At 35.5% G+C, this 10,282-nt stretch overlaps 1 protein-coding gene across 1 annotated transcript; it reads right to left on the bottom strand.

The window, feature by feature from the left end:
* Positions 1-1,440: 1,440 nt before the first annotated feature.
* Positions 1,441-9,533, bottom strand: FGB (fibrinogen beta chain). The gene is made up of 8 exons (XM_019025338.4): positions 9,396-9,533; positions 6,532-6,723; positions 5,859-6,042; positions 4,710-4,937; positions 4,036-4,149; positions 3,220-3,345; positions 2,728-3,013; positions 1,441-2,108 (listed from the first exon to the last, which is right to left on the bottom strand). Exons 1-8 carry the CDS (start codon positions 9,507-9,509, stop codon positions 1,877-1,879), a joined length of 1,476 nt encoding a protein of 491 aa, XP_018880883.3. The 5' UTR covers positions 9,510-9,533; the 3' UTR covers positions 1,441-1,876.
* Positions 9,534-10,282: the final 749 nt, after the last annotated feature.

Below are 10,282 nucleotides of genomic sequence, written 5' to 3'. Positions count from 1 at the left end.
TGGAGGTTGCTAAGTGGAGAGTGCTAAGTAGAAATGTTATATAAACTGCATACTCTTTACAAATAGTAGCGGTCCTGTCCAGCCCACTGCCACTGGACCACATCTGTATTTATGTCCTAAATAAACCCTATGTCCCATTTACTGGCTCTGGGTCTCTTCTTGGACACGGTGCCATCCCTGTTGGAATCAATAGGGCTCCAGCATGACACATGTGCAGGATTTTTTTTATCATATCAATTATATCTCAATAAAGCTGTTGAAATTTTTAAAGGGCCTGACCTGTCCTGGAATGGTGAAAAACTTAATGTGACAAAAATGTAGGTTATAGTGAAGGGAACAGGAAATGGTACTGGGACCATTTTTACTCCAGCTAAAAAATTTGAATTTAAGAAATTTGGATATAGATAGGAAGGAGCTAATGTTAAGCAGGACGTAACTTCATAAGAGTTTTCTGTTAAATGTGATGGCAAAGCGGTAGGTGAGTATGGGCTCCAGTGGGACAGGACTTGTGGCAGAGAAACCAGGTCAAAAGTTAAAGTTGGATTTGATGAGTAATTAAAGAGAGTAGTAGCATTTCCAAGATAGAAATTAATGAGCTTTACTTACATGCAAAGATTAAGAGGATAAGCTTAAGAACAATAAGTACCGTAAAAATGGGTGGCAATGACGATACATTAGGGGTGGAGGACCTAGGGTCGTAAGGTTGCCCGTGGCGACTTGGGCTGAAGTGTTGAGATGATATGCCCATTTCATGGGGAGAAGTAGAAAGAACAGAAAAACCACTTTTACTTTAGTTCTGGTGTAACTATGAAAAAAAAAAAGCCTAATTGAGGACAAGAATAGACCTCGTTTCTATGGGCAACAGGCATATTCTGCTCCCTATTTCATTATTTCCCTTAAAAAACACTTGGTGAAGACTTGATCCAGACTGTCCTCTTGGAATCTCTGATCTTGATGTTTATTTAAGTGGCAGAGTGGCGGCTTTTCCATGGTATAGAGTCAGATTTTTTTTTTTTTTTTTTTTTTGAGATGGAGTCTCACGCTGTTGCCCAGGCTGGAGTGCAGTGTTGAGATCTTGGCTCAGTGCAATCTCCACCTCACAGGTTCAAGCGATTCTCCTGCCTCAGCCTCCCAAGTAGCTGGGACTACAGGCACCTGCCACCACGCCTGGCTAATTTTTGTATTTTTAGTAGAGACGGGGTTTCACCATATTGGTCAGGTTGGTCTTGAACTCCTGACCTTGTGACCGCCCGCCTCGGCCTCCCAAAGTGTTGGGATTATAGTCGTGAGCCACCGTGCCCGGCCTAGAGTCAGATTTTAAATCTTCAAATATTCAAGACTGGTTTATTAGCTATTTGAGGTTGTGAATGCTTCTCCTTCCTTACGAGTGCAAAGCCTAACTCATTGAATGTGTAGATTACAAAACAAGGAAACATTAACTTATTGCAACAGAGTCTGGTTTAATTAATAAATCTTTTTGGAAGTTTTCTTTGACAGATCCTACATAAATAAATACAGTTTTAAAAGTGGACTTTTAAACATCAGTTTTTCCTTTCCGTCATGGTTTTCCTATGACAAGGATAAAAGACCCCTCTTCCTTATTTGAAACTTCTCGCAATCAACTAGAACTGAAATTATGAACACCAACTCTGTGAAAACTATACTTTTGTTACTTCTTGGTGAGCAGGAGAAATGAAGAAAACAAAAGAAAATCATGTGCTATTTTAATGTAATTTATCCTATACTTTTTTCAAAAAGTCACACTCACATCTGCTTGAGAGTTTTAGAGGAATATAATGTATGAAAGAAAACTCCAATAACATAATGTACAAAAATGTTGTCACATACAGAAGAGCAAAAATCTACGTATTGGGGACTATTGCTGTGGGAAGAAGGGCCTGATCTTCATACTCATCTTCTTCATTGAGTACCATGACCCCTTCCAATTCATCCATACTACACCATCATCTGTGCCATGCTTTGCCATGTCCCAGGTGTACTGTCCACCCCAGTAGTATCTGCCATTTGGATTGGCTGCATGACATCTATTATACCACCATCCACCACCGTCTTCTTTAGAACACTGTTTTCTGGGATCTGATGTTAACCTGAAAGAAAATGTGTTTGGCGTTATTAGAAACAGAACTACGGTGGTCAAGTTACGTTTTGCAGATTACCCATAAAAGACTGCTACACTCGTGTGCATAGTACTCTTTCCTTTGGGTGCTATACACAGAGTCACACTAATACACCAAAGATCTCCTGTGCCCTATAGCAAGAAAGAGAGAGAACTGGGCCTTTGTGGCCAATCCATCTAGGGACTGTGTTGGTTACTTTATACTGGAATAATAGCTTTTACAACCCTTAGTATCAGAGAACCCTGGAAATGAAAATGAAAGTTTTCACACACACTTTAGAATATAGAGATATAGGTATTTATCTAAATGCTCATTACTCAGAAAGTAACTGTGCTCAAATTCTAGTTCTATCTCTGGGTAGTTGTGTGACATTGGACAAATCATGTAATCTCTCTAAATCTCATCTGTAAAATGAGAATAAGAATGTCTACCTTATAGTTGAAATGCTTTTGAGTGATGCATAAAGAGCTTAGGACAGTGGCTGACAGTAAGTGCCCAGGAAGTGGTAGGTATTAAAAATATTGTTAATGATTCTGAGTAATGATATTAGTGGGATTTTTAAAGCAGGAGCAAAGAGTGCCACACATACCAGCCGTCATTGTCTCTGTCATACGTGCTGAAGAACATGCCATTGTGAATGGTCATGGTCCTGTTTTCTCCCATCAGCTGAGATGCTCCATCCATGAGGGCATTACCGGCTGTTCCTCTATATTTGTTCACTGAGATCTGGTATTTGTTGGCTTCATTCTGTACAGTGAATCCTCCATAGTGAGCCTTTACTTTGTCTCCTTTCCAGTCCTCCATTTCTATCAAAAGTTCTGTGGGTCCCATCCTGGTAAGCTGGCTAATTTTATCATTTCCAAGCCAATATTCACCTAAAAGAAAAACAAAATAAAATCTCACCAAAAATAAAATTTTGGGAAACTAAAAACTGCCTTTCTTCCCATATCTTTAGCTTCCACATTTTTGTCAGGAAACTCCTCTTAACTGCCTAAAACAGGCTTCCAACAATGTATGTTTTTTAATTTAAAAAAATCCCATTTCAAATAGAATGATTTTATTTTGCATGCCTGTTTGTTACCTGGTAGGCCACAGTAATTCTTCCCATCTGTGTTGGTTGCAACATTTCCAAATCCCTGTTTATATGGATCCCATTTCCTGCCAAAGTCAACACTACCGTCTTGACGGTTCTGAATCACTGTCCATCCTTTGGTTGACAGAAACAAAAAGAGCATATATTAACCAACAGCAAATAATGTCACTTTGAAAATAATATCTGAATCCCCTGTCCATTCCATTTAGTATATATTTGGTGCTCTAAAATAGATACAATAAGGAAATAAATATGAGAGGAAAACTTGTAAAATCTTTGGAAACTGCAAGTGCTTTATCTTACCCCAAATTGTGAATTATAGATATTTTATAACTTTTTAAATATCAGGTTGAATTCCACACCAAATTACTCTTTGTCAGCTATGTTAGATGTTAGAGCTAAGTCTTGTTTCCTGGCTTTTTAATTAATTTTTTTTTTTGAGACAGGATCTCACTATCCTCTGTTGCCCGGGCTACAGTTCAGTAGTGTGATCAAGACTCCAGGTTGTGGGCTCAGGTGATCTCCCATCTCAGCCTCCTGGATAGCTGGGACTACAGGCACATACTACCAACCCGGCTGATTTTTTTTTTTTGGTTTTTTTTTTTTTTTTTTTTTTGTAGAGTTAGGGTCTCATTGTGTTGCCCAGGCTAGTTTCAAACTCCTGGGCTCAAGCTATCAGCCCACTTTGGCCTCCCAAGGTGCTGGAATTACAGGTATGAGCCACCACACCTGGCCTTGTTTCCTGGCATTTTATGGTATCCAAATAATTACAGATCAACAGATCAACAACTGTCGAAAGCTTACCTCCATTTTCTGTGTTCATGTCACAGTATACTCTATACGGTTTGACAGAACTGTCAGGTTGAATGAGATACATTTCAGATGTTTCACCTCCTTTCCTGATAATTTCCTCACATTCTGCAAATGTAAGACAACATTGTGTTCAGGGGTTTATGACATAATTACTTTGTATTTAGTCACCAATTCTTTAAAATAACATTACATAAGTTACTAAGGAGTGTGTTATTATAGACCTTTGAGAATAATATAAAAAATATTAGATTTTCATTTTACTTTAGTAAGTCCAACCTAGTTTTGAGGACGTTTATCTGCTAAGAGGATGAAAAAAGCTCTTCTCCATCTTTTGTGTCCTGGAATATCCATGAGCTCCCAGAACACACAAAATGGAGAAACTTCTACATCTGTCTGTGGTTCTGCCATCTGTTCAAGCCGGTACGCAGATGCACACATCAGCCACCCCTGGGACTACCTGTGCCCCATCCTGCTCATCAAAACCAGCAAATGCACCAGGCCAGTCCAAAACACAACTGGCTAAGGATATTTTTGTAATGTACTGTAATGTCATTATGATCTGTTGGGAAAATCCACTTAGCATTTTTGTTGTTGTTGTTGTTCTCTTATTTTTGGTGTGTGAGTTCTTCTGGAACTCTCTAAAAATATGTTTATGAATCAGTTACCTTTGCCAGACACCACAGGAATATTGCAACTGACAGTACATGGGGTGCGACAATATTCCATTTGAGCTGAGACATCAGATTCTAACTTTTGTATTTTGTTTCTCAGGTTTTCCAGGATTGAACGAAGCACACGAAGGTTAGTTGGGATATTACTATTCACAGTCTCATCTATATATAATTGGTGCTTTTCCAGTTCTGAGGAGTACTCATTGACTACATTTTCATTATCTGGAAAAATGAAATTATGTAGAAATAGTCAGCATTTTTGCCTCATAAAACTAATGTATTTAACTATACAATTTTGATTTTCTGAGAATAAACTATTAAACACTGAGCTACCACCAAGCAGTTATGATATATAGTCATATTTAGGGGAAATGATTTGGTGCATGACATATACAAATTAACATAAATCCTAACCACCATACTAGTAATTTACCATAGGTATACGCTAAAGATTGTGTCCAGTAATAAATGAAATAGGTTGTTTATTTCTTTGGTGAGGGAAAAGAGGAGAAAGCAGTATTGGGGTCTTCCATCTGAGAAGTTCAATCTTACAGAGTGGATATGCTTGATTTATTTATCCATTTCACATAAGTATAGCAGAACCTTGAAATTTATAAGATGTCATGATTCCTTTGATTTCTTTGAAAAATTTCCAACTGTGGGTATGCTACTCACTGAGATGCCTGTGCCAGGCTCATGCACTAGCTGTTTCCTGACCACCAAGTCAACAGCAGTCAACATTCTGACCTCAAGATTCACAGGTTAGGTGTCATTATCCACAACACAATTGAATATATTATGGATAACTCTCTCATTCAAAACCTCAAATGTTAAAACTATAAATGCTAGGCGTTTTTTTTCCACTCTGTAAATATTATCTTCTGAGTCACAAGTTTCTTGTATACTTAAAATAAGGAGTCATAGTAGAATTTTTCATAGAAAATCATACTTGCTGATGTCAGACTGGGAATAAGAGCTGAATAGTGCTTATCTGGCAAGTTGCAGGGGAAGGTGCCCAAAAGCGTATGAATGCTATTCACTAACCCAGAAATGTTAATCTTCTCACAACCATGCATTCTCGTGGCAGTCTAACGGTTCCAATTTTATAGCTGAAAATCAAACGGAAAGCACCAGGATATCTACCTTTTACTTGCTTCTGCCTCTTTTGCCACAGGTCTTTCAGCAAATACATGTACTGAAAGGAAGAAGAGGAGGTCTGGGAAACAGCTTCCACATTGTTATTTAACTCATCAACACTATTTCTGATTGGCCTTTCCTGTTGTAGCAAAGCCTCTTGCAACTGACATCCTGTAGGACACAACACCCCCTAAAAACAAAGAAAATAGCAGGCATTAGATGAAGGATTTGGGTCATGGACATTTGTTAAAACAGCACATAGGAAAATTCAGCGATATGATTAGCCAACATAAAAATTTATTATTTGGTTTTCTGTAAGACCAGAAATTCGAAAGTCATCATCATACTCTCATAGAGATTTAAAATATTCCTTACCCCAGAAAAAATATAACTGGGCTATGAAAATTTTACCAACTAAACAAAGGCAGTGGCAAAATACAAATGGAAAGGTGGCACCCACATATCCTAATTTGAAATTTTGGGCCCAGACCAAAGAAAACAAGAAAGAAAGCCTAAACCAAAGGCCCAATATGTTTATGTTTTGAATTTTATTTCCAAAATAAACAAACAAAATAACAGTGATGGTAATGTGGGTCAGTGAAACATTAGGAGACTGCCATGACTACAGGCTTTCTCTGCATGAGAGAGCCACCACTGCAAGAAACATCAGTGCACCCACCAGGTCTGGGTCAGCGTGAAGACAGCCTCCAGCATCAGGGGCTTTTCTTTCTACTTTCTTTTGAGTGGCAGCTGCTTTGGCTGGACGAGCCCGATAGCCACCTCCACTGATGGGTGGTGGGGCAGGCCTCAGGCTGGGAGCCTCTTCTCTCTTCTTGTCAAGGGGTCGATGACCACGGGCACTGAAGAAACCCTACAAGGAATGAGGCAGAAATATAATACAGAGTGTTATAGAAGATTTGGAATGTAACTATTCCAACAGCCTCATTTTATAATTTAGGTTATCACAAGCTTGATAATTTGTTTAAGATCCATCAACTGGCTGGTTGGTGATAGTGAATCTGTAGGTTGCTTACTGTTCAGTAACAGTAGAAAGACCAACTGCACAAAAAAGCTATGATGCAGTGTAGTTTTTAAAGAGAGGCCTTAGGATAAAGCTGTATCAGGTTATGAATAGTAATGACCTCATATTCCTAAAACATACATTGGAACTTATGAAATTGTAAGGAATCTATACTGTCAAGAAGAATGAATATTCTCAAGCCACTTGGATTGTTAGATTCCTATGATTATTGTTAATCATTTCCCTACTTTCATTTTTGTGAATTGATGATTAGACTCCTATATAAACATATGTAAGAGACATTAAAGACTTATTAAAGGTTGATTCTACTTGGAATTTATTTGTAATAAGACAATCTTTGACCCTCATAAGGTACTCTGGAGCTCGGCTACTTGTAGGTCTTGACCGTAGGGTTGACTTACAGCTATGAGACCTTGGGCAAGTTGCTTTATCTGTGCCCCAGTTTTCTCATCTGTAAAATAAGTGTAATGATAGTTTGAATCTGCCTTACAAGATTATTGTAAGGATTAAATAACTTATTGCATATGGTACCCTCAGAACAGTACTTGGCAATAATAAGTGCTCATTACTATTTTTATTGGAATCACACATAACAAGTACTACAGTTTAAGTGTCCCCTCCACTGTGAATTTCACTTTTAGTCTTATCTTCTATCAACAAAATTATTGGTTAAACCATTATCTTGAAATTTCTTACATGATTTCTTTATCAAACATTATGATTTTCTTATATTTAAAATAATTCTCAAGGCTTGTGCATTGTAATTAAAATTACTTGCTAACTTAAAATATTATGTTAAAGGATAATGAAGTAGAAAATACGCACTGCAATAGGAAAGTTTTGATTTGGATTAACTACATTCTCATATTTTTTTTGTCAGTAGCTATACATCCTTTGGAGCTTACTTACAAATTAACAAACGACATGATTTGGAACAACTGAGCAACAACTGAGCTTTCTTGCAATTTTGTGAGTCTAGAAGTCATCAGATGAACTCTATTTGGAATTGCATTGTCATTTATTCATGAGATTATAATATTATTTAACATTTAGTAGGATGGTGCTAAGATTAAAACCCAGCCAGGCTGGTTCCAGATTTTCCTGTTTAACCAGTTGACTATATACATCCTTAATATGTAAAGATTCGGAGGATATATACACATATTTCACATTGAAGGCATGGTTCTAGTCAGAGCTTACCCTCTCTAAAACAAATTTTAAGAAATGTGATTCATCTGCTTATTACAAATACAATTATAACAGAGAAAACTATTTTCTTTTTATTTCAGAGTGCCACTAGAGAGGTAGCATGGATGGTCTGGCTTTACTAGAGAAAAGGAAATTTTAAAAAATATTTAAAGAAAGTATATACTTAAAGAAAAACAAAGAAATTATGAAGGCCACTTGTTGAATAATCAAAATCCATTTTAAAGCTTAAACTATTAAACTATCTCTGTGAGGTTTAGTTGATAAGCAGAAATGTGAAAGCGCTTTGCAGAGTACTTTACAAAAATTTAGTCTTACACATTCTTTACGTTTTTCTTACCTAATATGATTAACCAGACTTAACCAGATTAACCATATGTTTTTACACACACAAGCAGATTAACTATATGTTCTTACATGTAGAGTCTGATAAGTACAACACTTAAGTTCCCTTGAAACTCAATAATGATCCAAAATGAATCACTTCATTTAAATATTATTGTGTATTCTTATTTCTAGTTTAATGATACTATGCTATATGTAAGAAATTTGGCCATGATACGTTTGATGATAAAATTTAAATTTCTTAAATATTCATTGTCCTAAATGCATTTCTGTATTTTTAGTAACTGCAAATTAACAGCAATAAGTCAGCAAAAATAATAGTTGAGGACAAGCTGTTCTACAAATAAATAAATTAGACTGAACCATGTTTCATAACTATTAATAATAACAATACACACTAACTCTAATTTGAACTTTTCATCTGAAAAAAGCAATATTTCATTTTCTATCATTACACTTGATGTATTTTGCTTTTAGGCTTAGTTATAATTTTTATAAACAGTAATCTCAGTAACAATATATATTACCTTCCTTCACCAAAGAACAATCTACCTACCACCAGTTTCTTTTATTTTAAAATTCTGCTCTTTTATTATTTTATAGTTTGTGAGATTTTCAGATCTTTTCCTCTTAATTGTAATCCTGTATTGCTAGAAGTAAATGAAAATCACAGTACTCAGAATAGCAAGTGAGAAAAACACATCTTACATTAGCTAAGCCATCTTCATCTTAAGAAAACAAAGGTGATAAACTAGAAAACAAGAAATTACTTTGTTTTTATATAAGAAATACTATGAAACATTCTTTAAATACAATAAGTCAGAGATTAACAATTCCATTTCATAACTATAAGCAATGCTAATTTCATTAAAATAAGCACATAATATGATTATGTTACATCTTATATTAATAATACTACTAATAATATAATAATGCTTTAAAAAATTCACCTCCTCATTGTCGTTGACACCTTGGGACTTAACTAGAAAAACACACAATAGTAGCAATAATAGATGTTTCATGGTTTTAAGTTTGTGGAAGCTCCAAGAAACCATCCTTTTCATGTAGACTTAACTGAGAGATCTTCAATCCTATATATATCTGAGTCCTCTGCTAGGAATGACTTTAGAAATGGTTACCTTTCCTTAGTTAATATTTAATTTTTGGTTCACTTGTTGGCTGAACCATTTTATCACTTAAGCAACATCTTCCCAGCAAAACTTATTTACTTGTCATACAGCTATTATTCTCTGTTGGTCTAGTTTAGAAACATTAAATTTCTTCAATTCATTTAATTGGACAAAATGATGGGAAGTTAGGGCATTCCTCAAAGAGAGATGTGTATCTTATTTCTGGTAAATTAACGTGGAAACTACACAAGCTCCGAAAGAATATGTGAGAAAACAAATCTAAGCTTAGTAAATTTGAGCTACTCACAGGGCAACCACTAAAATCGTGACTCATTAATGATATACCATAAATGCTTATGTTTTCTGACAATGACATACTTCTATTTCAAAAGGGGCCATTAAAATCAAGAGTAATGTTATATCATAATGTGTTTATCTTTTGTTTTAGACATTAATCAAAATAACAAAATAACAAATTCATGTCCTATTCTATGAAAGATACACATCAGAAAGACCCTTTTTTTGGTGCTGAATAGCTTTTATATTTTGTCCTTAATTCACATAAGGTAAAATGTTCAACAAATTCTAAACATTATTAGGATAACTAATAAATTATAGATTTCTGAATCAAAATTATGATGATGATTAAATACATGTTTAACATTCTATTTTATTGTTATATAGTTTATATCATATGATTTATAAAA

This window comes from Gorilla gorilla, chromosome 3 (genome assembly GCF_029281585.2).
Source record: "Gorilla gorilla gorilla isolate KB3781 chromosome 3, NHGRI_mGorGor1-v2.1_pri, whole genome shotgun sequence".
Classification (NCBI taxonomy): domain Eukaryota; kingdom Metazoa; phylum Chordata; class Mammalia; order Primates; family Hominidae; genus Gorilla; species Gorilla gorilla.
The sequence above is the reverse complement of the archived record's forward strand: the minus strand, read 5'-3'. Positions and strand labels throughout refer to the sequence as shown.

What these genes read in the sequence shown, in the direction of transcription:
- FGB (XM_019025338.4), bottom strand. Translation starts at nt 9,509, where the DNA reads ATGAAAAGGATGGTTTCTTGGAGCTTCCACAAACTTAAAACCATGAAA. An exon ending in TCCTGTGGTGTCTGGCAAAG is followed by an intron (nt 4,150 to 4,709) that starts GTAACTGATTCA and finishes TTACATTTGCAG; the next exon opens with AATGTGAGGAAATTATCAGG. An exon ending in CATGAACACAGAAAATGGAG is followed by an intron (nt 3,346 to 4,035) that starts GTAAGCTTTCGA and finishes TGTCAACCAAAG; the next exon opens with GATGGACAGTGATTCAGAAC.